The 18,447-nt window shown below is 40.1% G+C and overlaps 1 protein-coding gene across 1 annotated transcript in view; it reads left to right on the top strand.

Moving 5' to 3' along the window:
- WAPL (WAPL cohesin release factor) overlaps nucleotides 1-3,389 on the top strand; it is a 71,376-nt gene extending 67,987 nt beyond the window's left edge. The window contains 2 exon segments of the mRNA XM_052798814.1: nucleotides 458-553; nucleotides 930-3,389. Coding sequence (XP_052654774.1) covers nucleotides 458-553; nucleotides 930-995 — 162 coding nt within the window. The 3' untranslated portion in view covers nucleotides 996-3,389.
- Nucleotides 3,390-18,447: the final 15,058 nt, after the last annotated feature.

The raw sequence follows: 18,447 nt of genomic DNA, 5'->3' as shown, positions 1-18,447 counted from the left end.
CAGAAATGGTGTTTAACATGCTGTTCTGTACCTCCTGACTGATTGGCTTCCATACAATTTTAGTGTTTGGAGTAATACTGACAATAAGTTCAGTAATCCTCAACCCTTACCAATTATACAGGGAGATTCTTTCCATGTCAGGAGAGCAATCTGGTGGGGTTTTTAGTTCTTGATGATCTTGTAGGTCCTGGGGAGGTCTGATGGTAGTAATGATCTTTAATGAAAAAAAACCCCAAAACAACAACAAGAAGATTTTAGCAGTTATGTTTCATAGAAGCATAAACACCATAAACATATGAGTATTGCTTAAGAGAGACTTAAATCGTAGAGATGACAGCAAAAACCATCTTAATAGTGCTATGAATATACTTGTCATGTTGCATCTCACATGCAGAGTAATATAGTTCTGTGTTGGAAAAATATTTCCCAAATTAAAATAGATTGTTTTATTTCTTAGATCAATGTGACTACTGTGAGGGAGTACTTACCTGAAGGGGACTTCTCAATAATGACTGAAATGCTCAAAAAATTTCTCAGTTTTATGAATCTTACTGTAAGTAATATATATTTTGAATTGATGCGTGTAGATATTTTTGTAATTGTGTTTTCTGTTACTAGTCCATACATTTTTAGAAGCATTTAACATTTTTCAGTTTGAGTCTTTAGAAGAGCACAGGATGATTTTCTGTTTTTAAATACTGAAAACCCATCTGTCGTTATTTTGGTAGTAAATGGAATGAAGCTACTTTCATTCCATTTGATTGTGACTGGTCAGGAAAATATTTTTGAATCCTTTGCCTGAATCTAATTGCTTTTACTGATATGTAACTCTACATACTAAAATTCTGAAATGAGCATAGCCCTCAAATATTTTAAAGAGGTATTACAAATGCTTGGTTGTTACTTCTGTTTTCTATTACATTTTCCAGTGTGCTGTTGGAACAACAGGCCAGAAATCTATCTCTAGGGTGATTGAATACTTGGAACACTGCTAGATACTTAACTTCCGCTGCAGGCAACTCTAATGCTGGAGCTACCCTTAGACAAAAGAAGAAGTCATGAAAGAAGTCCTTGAAGGATATACCAAGAGCATTCATCTGTGTCATTCGTGTTCGGATTTTTAAGGCTACCTGGTCTCTTAACCATGCATTCAGCATTTTCTAAAAGACAGTTACTACATCAATCTGCAACTATCAAAAATGAGGGGAAAAAGGTTCTGAGGAAAGTAAATAAAGAAACCATGCTGTTTATGATGCAGTGCAGTATTTAAATATTTTTTGGCAGGGTTTACCCTCCCTATCTTTTTTTCTTGCTTTGTTCGTGACAAGTTTCAAGGGGAAAAACTTGCTGCTGATAGTGCAACTGCTGTTTACTGTTGAGCCACTGTTTCATGCCAGCCAGGTGCAAAGGCAGCTTAGCTACTGAGGTATCAAACAAATGTTCTAATAAAGAAGTTCTGGACAGCAGCACCGCTCCTATTTGAGTTTAATTTGCTCTTGCTTTTTTATTACTAGATTATTCCAAAATCATAAAATATAAATTTTTAAATACTTTTGTGATTTTAACTACTGTCTATATTTAAAATTTGTTGGAATCCAAAGAGGCAAGGATTGGATAGTTTATTTTTTATACTGTTTTGATTGAAATTAGGTTGTTGAACTATTTCTCAGTTCCAAAACGATCATGGCCCATGTACTGTAAACTGATAGACCATAACACTTTGTAGTTCCAAGAAGCATGCAAACCCATAAACACACAAAGCCATTTGAGGGTATGTTATCCACAAAAGAAATAGTAACTGTAAAAAGCTGTGCCCTGTTTAAAAAAAGAAAGAAAAAAAAAAAAAAAGTTCAATCCCAGGGTAGTTTACACTTCTAATAAGCAAAAACTTTGAAATGCTGTTTTAATTTGTTTCAAGGAAGCACTCAAGATATATTTTATAATGCTCAATACAAAGAATTTGGATGTTGTAGGGGGAAGGATTTTAAAGAAGCTAAAACACCAATGGGGATTAATGTTTCCAGCTGACATAATCTTTCTATTTCATTCTTCTGTAGTATGACAAAGTTTAAATGCATACAACACAAAGCCTTAAATTGCTGATATAGCTAAGATTTTGTTCAGTCTGAGGTCTAGTTCACAGCAAAGCATTGTGTTTGAAGACTTAAGTGGAACAAAGAATCCCAGAAAATACATGACTTTTTTTTTAACAATTTTTTTCTTGCACTCGTTATTCAGACCAACGGAATTGGTAATTATTTTTATTAAGGTGGTCTTGAATATTTGCAGACTGTTCTGCGATCTGCTTCATTAACATTTTTAAATACCTGTATAGGTACTTATATCATGTTATTCCATTGAATTTGTAAAACTTGAAGCCATAAAAATATTAGTTCTATGTATAATGAGGGGGAAATAACAGGAAATCTAACCTGCTTTTAGATCTTGTGTTATCTCCATGTATAAAGTTAAGAACTCGTGCTTTTGTATCAGTGCCAGCTGTAAATTTTTTACATACAGTGGCTGCCTTCTATGTCTTCCTATTTTTGATAATGCAGATTGTTGGGAATTCTGTAAGGAAGTAACTGATTAGCGGCAAAAATCCTATGTTGGTCATACTTTTTTGCGTTTTCTCTCATCACCTTCTAAAACTTAGTGTATCAGTGTAACTTAGAAAAGTTTTTGAGGTTGTATTCCCCTTTGTTTTAAAAAAAAAAAAAAATCACTATTGAGAGTGAGGGAGAAGTTGTACGTAAATGATCTACATCAGGAGGAAATTATTGAATATTTTGCCCGTCTAGTTTTCTGATTTTGGAGATTTTCACTTGTAATGGGATTTCAAATTAATTATTTAGTTCTCTGTGGAGAGATGGCAAGAGAAAGTAAAATACAGATGTGATGATGGGGGAAAGCAGGGACAACTACCTTTCTTTGTTACACTGGTAATTGCTTGGGAATTGATTTACCTCAGTGTTTAACAGTTTTTTTTTTTTTTTAAATGTAACTAATTGTCAAGCACTGACAAATGCAGATTTTTTTTTTTTGAGGGTGGGGGGAGAAATCACCCTGTGAACTGCAGTGCATTTTTCTGTGTTAGACCCTCAAATAACTCTGCATTAAAGGGTACTTGAGGCCAACTTGCAAATTAAAGTTTTAAAGTAACTTTTTTTCCATTGTAAATATTTGTGTAAATACTCTCAATTGGAAATTAGAACAGTAGAGTACTTTTCTGAATCCAATCCTATTTTTATTTTATACAGTATTTCTCAGCTGTGATCTTTGGAGCAAAAGCCAACGGCAGGAAAAATAGTTTGTACCAGTTTCATGAAGTATGTCTTTGGGTTTTTGTAAATAATTTTAACTCAAATAAAATTGCTACTTTCAATACATATCTTGTCTTTTAACATGCAATAAAACACTCCTCTGAGTGATTGCAGAAAGAAGGCAGTGTCAGGTAAATTGTTAAAAGGAAAAAAAAAAAGAGGAGGAAAAAAAAAAATAGAGGAGCACCCTGAAGGTAGTGCTCTGTTTTTCACTGGTGTGTTGGGACAGCAAAATTCAGTGCCTGGACCTGAGGCTGTGGTCAGTCAAACCAGCTAAGCCTTGAAATTTTCTGGAGATGATGTGCTCAATCTCTTGATACATTTTGGAGTTCTCCACACAAGCTGCTATTGATCTTTCAGCGGAAGGGGCATGTAACAACTCTGAAGAGCTGTGGTTAGATAACAAAAATACGCTGAAGCGTAGGGGAAATGGGGCAGTTCTTGTTACGGTGATACTTTTCACATTATGGAGGATGTTAATGGCTTCTTTCTTCAGTGAAAAATGAGAAACTTACCATGAGCATTGCTCTGTTTATTAACATGAATGATGCTTTAATTTCAGGATGGATTTTTTTCCCATGGATTTTTTCTTAATTGATGCAACTAGATACAGGTACAATATGCAATAATTCATGAGCTGTAAAGCGAGTTGAATGTGATGTGTCATCTCATGGCCACTCTTAACAAAGATCAGCATAATGTAACTATTTCTGTGCTGTAAACAAATGTAACTGGAGTTTGAAATAAGGAGCAGCATGTTATTAGTATGTGGCACTGTAGGAGGCAAATACAGCTTTATGTAAACAAATGTTTTCAAAAAAAAAAAAATCACCTGGTAAAAGTATTTTCTCTTGGTTACTTTGTTGGTAGATATGTAATGGAAGCATTAGGTGTGGATGCTTTGAGATGACATCAGCATTTTCAGATTAACAGGACAATTGTGAAGCTTGTATAGAAGATTTGGGAGTCATAGCCTTTCACATAAATTATTTCACTTTCAGACTGTTTTGAAATGCATGATTTGCATAATAACAAAGTGATCTGGCATGATGTGTACAGCACTGATTTATCAGAAGCTTAATGTAAAAGCAGGTAGTAGTGCTGGAGATGATTTCTCAAGCTGGTCTAATGGAGTAGTTCTTGTGCTATCAGCAGATTGAGTCTTTCTGAGCAGAAGATTGGACAGTGATCACAAAGGTATAAAAGCTTCGTTCTTCCCCCTGAGCCGAGCAGCTGTGCCAAGCATGCAGCTGCAGTAGTGTGGTTCTGCTAGGGAACTGAATAATCACTGCATAGCCACTTCTGGGTGGAAGAGAATTCTCATACCAATTTTAGGGCACTACATTTTTTAACTTTTTCTGTAACAGAATATTCTAACGGCAGTTTTTGCTTTTAACCATGTTTTCAGGCTCAAGTACCTCACTGGATTGATAGAGATGTTTTTGTTGTCAGATGCACTAGCGAGTATTCCATCTGCCCTCATTTTTCCTGTCTGGATGTCAGTAATTCTTCCGTTGAGTAAGCAGAAGTCAAAGCATACTTGGTTAGCTGGGGCTATTACCAGGCAAGCCCACCTGGCTTTTTCAGTGAATTTTTTTGTCATTTATGTGGTACTTTTCTTGTTTAAAGGGCAAGGAAAACAAAGATGTGTATTGGAGCTCAAAAGATAAAGAGGACTTAAGTAGCTGCCATTCTTCTGCATCAAGCCCTTCCTATAAGGATGGCTCATTAATTGGGTTTTTGAAGGTAATGAGATTTGGAATTTGCCCTGAATCCTGCTAGCCAAGTGTTTTCAAAACCAGGCCAATGTAATTCTTGATGCTGCTGCTTCTCCTCCCCTGTGTAATATGTTAATTCGTCTTTGGGTAAAGGACACTACTGGATTCTTTTAGCTACATGGAACAGAAGCTGTTCATACATATTCTTTTTTACCTGCCCTAAAGGTCCCCTATCTAAGGGACTGTAACTTATTAAGACGTTTGCAGCATTAGTAGGTGCAGATAGTCTTGCTGTAAATAAAAGTGAAACCATTATAAATAATGCAACTGCTTGAAGTCCTTATCTGAGGGTAGATTGATTTACTAATGCTATAAGGATCTTTATTCCAACTGTGAAAATTGAACTTAATTTGCAGCTATAGGTTAAGCGTCTGGTTGCCATGCTTGGTATGTGTCGTGGTTTAACCCCAGCTAGCAACTAGGTACCACACTCACTCCCCCCCACCCAGTGGGATGCGGGAGAGAATTTGGCGGGGGGGGGGGGGGGTAAAACTTGTGGGTTGAGATAAAGACAGGTTAATAGGACAGAAAGGAAGAAAATAGTAATAATTGTTATAATCATAACAATAATAAAATGACAGTAATACTAATAAAAGGATTGAAACATACAAAACAAGTGATGCACAATGCAATTGCTGACCACCTGCCAACCGATGCCCAGTTAGTTCCTGAGCAGCAATACTGCGAGGCCAACTCCCCCTAGTTTATATACTGGGCATGAAATCACATGGTATGGAATATCCCTTTGGCCAGTTTGGGTGAGCTGTCCTGGCTGTGTCCCCTCCCACCTTCGTGTGCCCCTCCAGCCTTCTCGCTGGCTGGGCATGAGAAGCTGAAAAATCCTTGACTTTAGTCTAAACACTACTGAGCAACAACTGAAAACATCAGTGTTATCAACACTCTTCTCATACTGAATCCAAGATGTAACACTATGCCAGCTACTAGAAAGAAGAATAACTTATTTCAGCCAAAACCAGGCTAGTATGGTATGTATGTTTGAGACAACAGGCACTTTCTGGTGAGGCAGAGGATGTTGTAGGGAGCCCTGGAAAAAGCAGTCCTCATTGGGAGGAAAGTGAACTACACTGGAGACTGCCTTAAATTTGAAAGACAGACATGTTCATATCTTTCACCTCTTGTCTTCTAACCCCCAACTTTTGCTACTACGTGTTGAACTTCCATTTCATCAGCGTAGAGGAGTAAAGGCCAAAGAATTTCTTGAGAAAAAGGAAAAGCTAGACTACTAAATAATAAAAAGAGTTGTTCAGACAGTAGTACCTATTTCCTTTTAGGTCCATAGTGTAGACTCAAAATTCTGGTCTGTCTTAGGTGATCCAAAGTTATTTAGAGGAAGGTTTGTTGTTGGATAAATACTAATAACAAAAAAGTAAACTCTGCAGAGTAAAATCAGGTGATACGGAAAAGAGGACTCTTTTGAGTAAAGGAAAGAATAACAGGAATTTTATTTATATTTACTGTTTAGTGTGGGAATTTTAAGTTTCCTGTATTATGACAGAAGATTTAGTTGTGTCTCTGCATTTATTTTTTTTTTAAAGTGGGGAGGAAGAGAGTGAATCTGGAGAGTGGGGTGGCTTAAATTATTTTTTCATTCCATCTGTAATGCTGACCCTGTGACTGTGTCCTAGAACAACAGTTCAGTGTTGGTCAGGTGAGTGAGTAATAATAGTTTGTGTGTGTTGTTCTTTTCCCTGAACTTTCTAGCTCTGTCACTTTATCCTCTTAAGAGGATTAAATGTATTATCATCACTGAAAATGAGGAACAAAGACAGTGAAAAGAGGATGTTTTCCTAAGAGGAGAAAGATTTGAGTCAAAGGTGCACCAAAGAGCTTATGCTTAATTGTGGAGATGAATACTTACCACCTGGATAAATATTTCTGTTAAAGACCGAAAGCAGACTTCTTCAACAGGTTCTTAACTTGCATTGATGTTTAATCAGTGGAAACCAAAACTTGAGAAAATCTACAAGGGCTACAATTTGAAGGAAATAAAATTAAAAAAAAAAAAATACTAGAAATAATTTTACTTTTTTCCAGCCAGTAATCGACTAAAGAAATTGTATTTAACTAGCCTGTTTGATGGGAGGACTTGTGAATGTGGCTGTGATGTATGTCCCAGTGACAGTTGCTGCTGTTTGGTTTCCTTCTGCATTACAGAATTCTACTTGGTGGAAAGCAAACCTTGATGAAAAATATACGGGTATGTATGTGCATGCGCGCGCGCACACACATAAATACATAGTTACTTTGTTTCTCTGCTGTTAGCTGTACCTAATGCATGAAAATCAAGGTGAAGGGTGTTACTGCAGAAGTTTGAATGAGAAAGGAAAGAAAAGAGTTGCTTTTGCATCAAATGAGACCATTCAGGAGCTATGCACGCACCTTACTGCCTCTGGGAATGATGGCAAAGTTGTGGAACTTTGGGGTTTTTGTCATGGATGTGTTGTTGGCCTCTTATTCCAAACATCTGGCTCTTGAAAGCATTTCTAGGGCAAAAAGTTTTAAAATGTCCAGCCTATGTTGTTTTCTGGTTTGCTGTTTAATTTATAGTCTCTGAATGGAATTTAAGTACAAACCATAAGGAAAACTTGCAGTAAGATCACTTTGTGTCACAGTTTTACTGAGGCATGAATTTAGGTTCAAAAGGTTGATATTCAAGTTACTGAGCCTCAAAAAGTAGTTTAGTAATACATTACATAAACTGTTGCATAACATCTGGTGTTATTTTGCTGGCTCATTTTGAGTTTTTGTCTTCATTCAACAAGGAATTTTAAGGCAAAGCTAGCTTATCCAAATTAAAAACGCCATCATTTTTGTCTAGGTTGAAGTGCTATAATGAAATTATACTTTAGCAGCAGAAATGGAGCATTGTAAATTAAATAGAAGTGATGCAATTATTGTTTATAGTCTCCTTTGCCCTAACTATTTTTAAAACCTGGCAATAAATTTTTAATAAGAAAAATTTAATCTTCCTAATGGAAAAATCCAATTGGAATTTGTGTGCTGAGTATATTCATGCATATTGTACATCCAGTTTTAAAATGGAGCTTCATCTTGCAAAACAGCATTTTTTGTGATACCTTAGATTACAAAGAGAGTCTTACAGAGGATTTTGCAAGAACAAATTTGTAGCTATTTTATCGCAGGTGATCATAAAATTTCTTCCTTTCTTATTTGGTGTAGGTTTTAATGGTTTTTCAGGTATCATTTCAAATGTGAGACAAAACCAAGTATCATATTGGACTTCAAATGTCATTTATGTTTTCCTGTAGAACATCAACTAAAATTGCTGGGTCAAACCGGTACTCTAGGTTGATTTGCTAGTCTGTTAGACATACAGTCTAGGACTGTTAAAAAAAAAAAAAAAAATCATTCTGTTGAGAGAACTAAATCGATTTTTATGTTCCTCACAATAAGACATAAATATATGGCTATCCTAGTGCTGTCGTACAGTGTTAGGAGGCTTGTATGAAGATGAAATATACCACAACTGTAGTTTTATGTAACACTTGTGATTAGCCTTCAGAAGTTCTCAGGAGAACTGGTTTGCGCTGTTTGATTAACGTACATAATGTAGCTTCAGCTTTTTTAAATCTTCTGAAAATCATTTAGAATGTGCTTTGGTTTTTGAACTTTGCTAGCTGGGACCAAATTAAGTGGATCTTGAACCACAGCTGTCTATATGATCCTACCCTTCTCTGTGAGGATTTTCACTGGACACGGTTTTCAAAATGCTGAATTCAAAGCCTAAAGTAGTTAACCTTAGTCTGTCCTGCATTATGCTGACGTTCTTTAAAGCTGAGCTCAGTCTATATACCTTTTTTTCTGGGAGAAACCCTCAGCAAATGCTCAGTACCTGCCTAGTTCTCAGCAAGACCAAAAGTCCTCCTACATCGGTGTGAGTGTGAGGTCAGACCTAGAGGAGGTTGGCTTGGGGAGGCCCATGTGGCCAAGCCTATGCACTTGAAATCCACTGAGCAGAGGCATGACGCCAAATACATCTGAGGAAGCTGGCATGTTTATAGGGGTTTTGCTGAGGTCACTAGAAGTGGCTGTCTCAAGCTCTGGCCCAGGAGCTCAAGCTGTTCACAAAGGAATGTGCAAGATGAAGTGGGGGAGGGTTACCTGCTCAGGCTGTTTCTGCTGATTACCAGGTCTTGCTGATACCGGAACCCCACTGTGTGTTTCCTGGGCCCGACTTCAAAACCCACCTGGTTGCTGAGCCATTGCTAGCCTCATTCCAGTGAGAGAAGCACGCAGCACCATTGGAATGTACTTTCTCTCCTGGGTCTAGCAAAAGCCCCATGCATTAACATGTTGGAAATGATACAACCAAAAGACCTGAAGGAGTTCTATGAACCCAGACTTCACTAACTACTGTCATACATGAGATTGTACTTAGACTTTGTGAGTATGTGGCTTGACTTCCCGAACAGGAGTTGTACTCATAGGGAGGTGGAGATCTTCTCCCTTTCAAACAGGATTTTAGGCATATGTAAGACAAGGATATCTGGAAGAGCAGGATTGTTCTGCACAGCCTTAGTCACTGTCTTACTGGTGTTGAGGAAACATCATCTATTAAAGGTCAGATTATTTCAGGAGTGTGTGGAGTTGTTGATGTCCTGGAGATAAGAATTCTAGAGATTCAGACTTGCGAAAGAAAATGATGTTTCAGCACTAGCACACTAAAAAACTTGTCATCCATCTGTGACCAACAGTGGGGACAGAGAATACCCTTAGTTAACAAGCTTTCCCTGGAGATAAAATCAGAGACAGAGAGGTCTGACAGGGTGAAGACCTATCATGCAAGTTATGACATATCAGAAGCTGGATCAACGTCTGGGCCTGGCATGTGGTTGCACAGAACTTCCTGTTCTGAAGCATCAGGTATTTCTTGTAAGAACAAGATGCCACTGAGGGCTTTGAGCAGCTCCAAATGGGCTAGCAATTAGCCCGCGTGCACCTTTCACTTCCCAAATGAGATTCCAGCAGGTACCACGTGCCCTCTAGCATTAGGTTGCTATCTCCCAGCATGTTGGAAATGTATCACCTACAAACAGTTGCCATGAAGATTGCATACACTACTGCAGCATAAGTAACTTGGTTGCAACACTGAGAACTTAGCAAGATACAGCTAAGGTCAGTATTCTCACTTATATTTGGCAGTACCCAGTGTGACATCCGCAAACATGATGGCAGGCTCCAGAACAGCACTGGCAGTAGGCTGCTGGGTGCTCTCCTTGGAAGCTGCTTTACTCTCTTGCATTGAATGCAGTTGAAAATTGTAGTACACAGCTAAGAAATCTCTTTACATCATCCTCTCTACCTCTTCCCCCATTTCATTTCAGTATCACCAAAATAAGATTTTTACAAGAGAAAAGTCCTTATTGCACAGAAGTACCTGGGAGTTGTTCTTCAGCACCAGGAAGGAACTTCTATTCTATTCTATTCTTGTTCTAGGGGAAAAAAAAACAAAACGTCCTGATCTACTGAAAAACCTCTTAAAATGGCTACTGTTTCAGGATGCTGAGGTTTGCTTCCATCAGCCTAAGGTCCAGGCTGCTTCATGGCACTTGGTTTATGGCCCACCTTTCCAGTGCCAGTTCCACAGAAATACTAAGCAGATGTGAAGTTATCAATCCTGAATTTTCACATCATGGTAAGGACCAGCACTGACTGGTCTGCAGAGCAGTAGTAGAAAAGAGGAGGTGGTATACTCAAAAGTGAACTCACCAGCTGTGATTGACGTGCGGAAAACAGACTCCACAATCGGTGAGATTGTAAAGTAGGTATGTTCATTCAGCACTGGGCAGCACGGGGGGTAGTCCCACCAAAGTCGTGTGCGCCTGATTTGGCAGTTCACTTTAAATTTATACAGTCAAGTGTTACATATACATAGAGTTTCACAATACGCCTATACATAGGCATTACCTATCCCCACTTCATATTATAATTAGCTCTAGGAAGTCATTTCCATAGTCTCCTCAACTGCGCTTGCGCAGTGCCTCCTTATGGTGGTCATCTGGTGGTCGTGAAGATGAAGGCTGTATGTCTTCTTCACAGTGAACGCTTAACCTTCTGTCCCTGCGCAGACTCAGTTGTCCCTTGGCATTTGTCCAAATCACAAGGTCGGTCTTGGCTGGTTCTTGGAGTCACTGCTGCTTCTTATCAGGGACTATCTCCTGTCCCAGTCAGCCTCAACAATGGAAACGTTAAACATCACTTCTCATCCCCTTGGGCCATGTCTACCTCTATTGAAACTTCTTTAATTTCATTATAAGCTAGATAATTATTAAACAATTCCTATCTACATTCATATATCTACTATATCTACTAAGGTTCCTTTGGTTCCCCGTCTCATGATGTCCAACTGTAAGAACAGATACTTGGTAGAGTGCAAATTGTTTGAGAAGCTGTGAAACCCATAATCTCTTGCTGTCAATGTTTCAGAACAACCATCATAAGCATCAAACTGCAAAGGAACAAAAGGAAGATTACAGGTCTTTTGCTCTTTTTACTCTCATAGGGAGAGAACCAGGAGGCCCAGGAACATTCACAACCCAGCTTTGAACACAGCTTGCCAAAACAAGCTCCTCAAGGTCTCGAGCTCAAGAGTGACAAGTATTCCTCTAGCAGGTTTCATGCTGACTCCTTTATTTCTGTAGAAATACAATAACTGTTGGAGGCATGTTGTGACTCTGCCTCCTCTGATCTCCCCTGCAGCTGGCAATAGCCCCGAGGAATTCTCTCGCTGAGTTTCTGTGGCTCTCTGGAGCACTTGAAGGGTTGTTGAAGTACATCCGAATTCCTGTCTTTGTGATGCTCTGCCCCGTGGCAGTAGGGGAGATCTGAGATCTGCCCTGCTATGTGTATATGAGCAAAGGAGGCAAGTGTGTGTGTGCACTTGGCTCCAGAATGCCTCATTTCTGCAAGGAGCTCTGTGAATGCACCTGGAGCCTTACATGGGGGATGCAGCACAGGGAGAGCAGAGGAGTTCATTGCTACTTGGAAGCTGTCATACTGGTTTATGTTGTCCTAGTCACACTGGCTGGGAACTGCTCATGTTACTTCATAACAGGTACCGCACTCTGGTCAGACTGCAGAAGTGTTCAAAGGAGATCATCTGAACTTATAGATTGTTGGTAACCATGTGGGATTTGGGATGGGAATATGAGGTTTTATGAAAGGCAAGTGAAAATAAGGTGTTAAATTGTATCCTGCATAGGGTGAAATGGATTATGAAACATGAGAAAAGCTACCACACCTGCTGGAGTTCACAGACAACTTTATGAAAGAGATCGTGCATGAATGTAGGATGTCTTTAGTTAGCTTCCTTGCAGCACTTAAACACAAGATTTACTAGAGACATCACTGCCAGTGTTCTGGCAGACACACAATGCTCTTAGTCTCTTACTGTTTGTCACTATTTGCAAAGGATTTGAAGACAGAGAGCATACTGATTTAAAAATAGACTTCTTAGAAACTTGGTGGAGGGAAAAGTGTCAAAGAGATGCCAGTGTCAAAGCATGAACTGTATAGGTATGAGCAGAGCTGATTATCAATGACTATCAGGTCCAGCTGATGTGGACCAAGAGCCTTAAAGCAACTCAGCAAATGGCCGTGGTTCATAACATTGTCACTTACAGTTGGAACTAGAGGAAAGACTGTGACCACAAGCTTTCAAAAGACCTTCAGAAATAGTCCTACTAACCACAGGCTAGCAAGTTTAACTTCATTTCAAAAGAAGTTGCTAGAAGCTATATGCTCTAATAAAACATAGGCAGCTGATGAGGTACTTGGCTAAGTATTGGGGGGACCAGCTGCTGTGATATTAAGAGAAACTGTAAGTAAGCATTGCTCTTAAAACTCAAAAGGAGCTTGTAAGTAAGCAGACAGGTGTGACACAGTTAATATAAAACCATGCAAGTGTTGGTTGAAAGGAACATGGGAGATCATCTAGCCCAGACTAGTGCTTTAAGTGAGATGGGTGGGTGACCAAGCTAGTTCAGGTCAGCCCTGGCTTTGTCTAGCCAAGTCTTGAAAACCTCTAAGGATGGAGATTACATAGCCTAAGTAACCCACACTAGTGCTGTACTACTCTCCTAGTGGAAAAAAATAAGGTATACTTGTCAAACCAAAAAAATTTTTTTTTAAAAAATGAAAGTTTTCACTAAAGCCTCCTAGAGACCCTAAGCTACACGTAGAGAGAAAGGTCATCTATTGGACTAATAACCTTCAGTTCAAGGACTTAAGAGACGAGCTGAGCAGAAATAACAATCACATCCCTGCAGGAAAGGAGGACACTGCTGAGTTAGGAAGGGATGTGGGCTGAGTGCTGCACTGTTGCATGGGTTCATGATTGACTTGACAAGAGAAGTGTGGTGGGTGGGTTATGGACTGCAGGTGTCTGGCAGTCTGCGGGTATTTGGTTATTCATGATAGTCAAATACAAAGCTGAATGCAAAGAGCTGCAGAGGCTTTAATGAATGATGGCATGATGAAAAGCCCAATGAAACTAGTCACTGATAAATGTAAATTAATGCACGTGAGAAAAAATAACTATACCTACATCAAGTCAAGACTACAAATTAACTGTTGCCACCAGGAGGAAAGAAAAAAAAAAAGTCTGACTATGCAATTTCAGCAGAGGGCAGAAAGACAATTGTAATATTAGCTGTTATTAGGAAACAAATAGAAGAAGAAAATGGGAACCATCTTCATATCACAGGATGCATCCATGATGTTGCCTTGTTTTGAATACAGCATGGATTTTAGGAGATAGCAAGACAGAGGCAGATACAAAACCCAGCCTCTTTATCTTCCTTTCTTCTGCTTTATACCCTGAATAACCAGCAATATGGAATAGCCAGAAGAGGTTAAATAGCCCAGAATTCTTCAGCTTGAAGAAGAAATAATGACTGAAGGTATATGACTGCGAACAAAAAACCTCAAATATGATGTGGAAAACGTTAATAGGAAATGACTGTTTTTCCCAGGTATCTCCTTCATTCTTAAAAGAGGGAGCCCAGTCCAATTACCAGGTAACAGAATTTAAAATAAGTAAAAGGAAGTACATTTTAATACAGCACAGAATTAAACTGTGGAACTCACTGCCCCACAATACTGGGAACTGTTCACTGTGAACGTTTTGCTACTAAGCATTAGCCTCAGCATACCAGGCAGCTAAAATTCACAGCAGTGCATGAGGGAGTAGTGGCAGGTCTCTCTGGTGTCTACAAGAACTGGTGTCTCCTTTCAAATTTTGCATAGTCCCCCCACTCCTTACTGTGCCATTAGTCTGTGGCAGTGCATATGCTCTCCAGTGTGTACATGCAGCAGGAGCAGCTTTGCTTGGAGCCTAATTCCTCAATTACCCAGCAGTGCCCCAGACACCACTATGCTTCAGGATTAGCTGGGCTTAAAGAGTCATGTCCCTGGCCAACAATCCCAGAGTGGCAGACTGGCCAGACCTTGGCTCCCCTGTGGCGAGGGAGAGGGTTTCCAGCCCCACCACCAAAGCACTCTCCTTCCTATGGAAGGATTTCCTTGCATCTGGTTGGATGGTAGCATGAGTCTATTTCCATTTCTTCCATACTTTCGGTGTGTGTTTTTGAGAGCTCACCATATACCCATTTATCCCCTTCCTGCTTCACTCCTGGCTCTAATTTCCCTTTACCTCCCTGCTTTCTCCCAGCCTCCACATGCCTACCAACCCCCCTATAAATAATTTGTATTCTTTTTAAAAATAATTTGAGTCCCCTCTGAATTATCTGCTACACTCAGATTGCATTTCCAAAAATACTAAACAAATACCACAAACAGACAGACATGCCATGGCAGCAGACCTTGCTCACATTTTGACCTGGGTAGAGTTCCAGCTTCTGATGGCTGGAGATGGCTTCAGTTCAGTGGTCATACATATCCCCTTGAGCTGTGCAGGTCACATGAAACCAGGCTGGTGAGAAACCTCCTTAACCAGCCTTTCTGCTGCTCACTGCTTGGCATGTCACACATGTCTTTCAGGGGAGCTCAGCTCTTTCTTTAATGCTGTTCTCTCTGCGGCTTCCTCAGAGTGACAGGGAGGGAGCTGTGAGATGGCTGTCCAGCCACGGAGATCAGTGAGGGGGCAGCCAGAGCATGCTCCCACGCACCCTACGAAGTGCTGGGCTCAGGGCAGTCTGTATGCTGAAAACAGCAGTTCACGTAAAGTGGCAATGCCGAGCTCAACCCCTGCACTATGACTGCTTGTTCTGAGTCCATCCAAGGATGCATGAGGGCTTTAGCATAGTTAGGAAAGTCAGCCTTTAAACAGGACTCCCTAAACTTAATTGCATATGGAAGTGACACAAATTCAGACAGCAGCTCGCAGAAATGTATACTGCTCTGGTTTAAGTCCAGCTCTGTGTTAATTATTAAGGAGTGGTATTTTTAGTCAGCATTTGCAATGGATTCCACATGTCTGAAACCTTGTTCCCATGAAAGTTCATCACAATGTCAAGTATTTAATTAATTTTAAACTTTATTTTAAAGGTGTTACTGCAATTAGTAGAAATGTTTGTAAAAACCTCTTTGATTCCTTTTCTGCCCCCTCCCCACTGGATAGAATGTGGGAGGCAGGATGAGTTGGTTTACAAAAATACAGAGATTCTTTCAAAGAAATGTATAAATGTCTTAAGTTAAATTCAACAAGTAATCTGCTATTCTGCCAGTAACAGATGTATACTTTTTAAAACAAGTAAATAAAAAAAAAATAATTGCAACACTTGCAATCTTTCCTACAAAAAAAACCCTAAAAATCCTTAAACAGTTGGCAGCTCTTAGTATCATTTCCCTAAATTCATAGACTAATTTACATGTAAGAGTACATTACCATGACAACTTTTAAATCTTGCTAAATTCTCTTTTTACTATTTACTTTTTTTTTTTTCTGTATTTTCTTCAAGAAAAGTGATCTGTAGTCTGGATCCTCCTACACACGCAAGGACCTTCACACTGTATCTCTAACTCTGAGTGCACTTTGAGTACTATTGCGACAATGTAAAGTAGGCTTAAAGCATGTTACCCCCAAAATCTTGTTTATGAAGAAAGAGGAAACAAATAATATCTGGAAAGGTAAGAATTTATTGTTAGTATAATTGAAATCTTAAGTCTAATCTAAGTATCATTATTAGTCCAGACCTAATTATTACAGAAAAAGAAAAAACACTTCTATACAGAAATAACTGCAATAATAAAAATAGTAATATAGTTAAAACTGTTATACTCACACTTCCTAGCTTCTTCCCCCCTTTCTTGGTGTTATGCTCACCCTGCCACTGCTTCTTGGGGTCGTCAGGTTGGTGGCTTCAGCCCAGTGGTAGGGGTGCTAAGGCTGGTTACCAGCACACGGGGTCTTTTGCTGGGAGAATTGTGATGTTGATGGCTGCATCTTTCTCACTCCAGGATCCACCTGGAGTCTTTTTTATATTTGCCAACAGGCTTTCACGCCTTGCTGTTTCATCACTGCAACTCCACATGATATCCAAATTTACCATCTATGATACATCTTGCATATGCTAGAAACTTGTTCTTTGTTCTGTTATCCATAAAAAGGTGGTTTTGTCTAATTCTAGGTCTGTATTTCTTTTTAATGGTAAACAATTATTGATTTGTTTATAGCTGTGGGGTCTCCAGTGGCAAGCCTGTGCCTCTTCTTTTGTCATTTTGTGCCTGTACTCCTCCCCACTGCAACCTGTGTCTCCACTTCTCAAGCCCTCTGCTATCATCCCAGGCCTGTATTTCTCCATGCTACATCATTTTGTTGGTTTTAAGTATCTTGTTCTGCACAGAACAACTACTTGTTACTCCTGTCTGTACACAAGTACGGTGGTACCGTACAAGGATAAGCAAAATTAAGAACAAATTATCTATAACCATATGGTCAGAAGAAAAAATGCTGTTACAGCTAAGCCAAGTTAAAAGAAAACTTGCAAGCAGGTCAGCAGATGTTCAGCCAAAACAAGCCTGGCATGACTCAGTGCTGTGGCCTTGCAAACTCAGTGCAAAGCACATGGCCTATTACTAACAGTGGCAATATCTGATACAGGGCAACAGGTTACAAGCAGGCAACTGTCGCATCAGCAGAATGCAATAAGCGATGCAGCAAGTAATGTTGCTGTGTTACATTCCAGCTGCAGTTACAGTGGTGCCTTCCCTGCTGACAAAGATAAGGCTGTACAGGTGCAGAGCAGCAATATCTGGGATCTTAATTACTGCTCATACAATAAAAGAACCTAGCCTGGTGTTACAGTCTTGCTCCAAGTTGGCTGGGCAGATGCTTGAGTGGAAAAATAGCTTACTGGTGAGATCAGCCTGTTCAATCCAGGGAAGTGAGAAGAGCAGCTCTTTATTAAAATAGAAGGCAAAATGAGGCAATTCCTCTGCCTATCAAATAACTGGGTAAATCTTCTCAGAGTCTTTGCTCCACGTGCTTTGTTAGATTTCATTACCTCTGTCTTACGAGAGTAAAAAATTCTTGGCAGAGGAAATGCTGCTTTTACAAGTACCAAATGCCAAGCTTTTAAGAATTAATACTATGTAAAGAACGTACTTTGTTTTTACAAAAAGGTTGTTGAAACAGCCCAAGTTTCAGACAGATTTTAAATAATACTTTGCATATTTTCAGGAACAACGCCCGGTTTTCACTGGAAGCGCAGTGAGGCTAGGTATCTCTCGGTAGCTGCAGATGAACTTCTCTGTGAACAGGGAAGAGAAGCAGTAGTCCCTGGTGTGCCTCCAGCTGGGAGGGTTCGAGGCGTAGCTTGGCCGTTGGGAGATGGTGGTTTGTGCCCGGCCAAAGGCCTTTCAAGTGACTTTGACCAAGGGTTCTGTGAAGTTCCCCACCTTGGGGCGCTCCAGAAAGTTCGTCTAAGCTAATGAAAGGCAGGCTGCATCAGCTAAAACTTCATTAAACCTGCACAATGGATGCTAAGCCCCTGCTTTAGTTTAATTCACAAATGGGATTGAGTAAAGCGTTTACTGGCTCTCCCTGACCCAAATCCCCCAAGGCTTGCCGCCGTGTTCGCTCACGAGTTGTGAGCTTAAACGTCTCTGCAGTCCTGCTTCCAGGCCAGGCTGTAAAATGAGGACGCGTGTGTTTTCCCGGTCGCAGCGACCGGGCCTATACGCGAGGCGAAAGGTGTTCAGGCGGCAGCCGGCCGCTCACCGCCGCCTGCGGGCAGCCCGCCGACCCCTGCAAGCCCTGGCCTTGCACCGGCCCCGCTGGCCTGCTCCCCGCGCTGGCTGAGCCCGGGCCGGCGGCTCACCGCCATCCCCCCAGCGAGGCGGAG

Source organism: Harpia harpyja, chromosome 10, assembly GCF_026419915.1.
Source record: "Harpia harpyja isolate bHarHar1 chromosome 10, bHarHar1 primary haplotype, whole genome shotgun sequence".
Taxonomy (NCBI): Eukaryota; Metazoa; Chordata; class Aves; order Accipitriformes; family Accipitridae; genus Harpia; species Harpia harpyja.
This window is presented reverse-complemented; position numbering and strand designations above follow the sequence as displayed.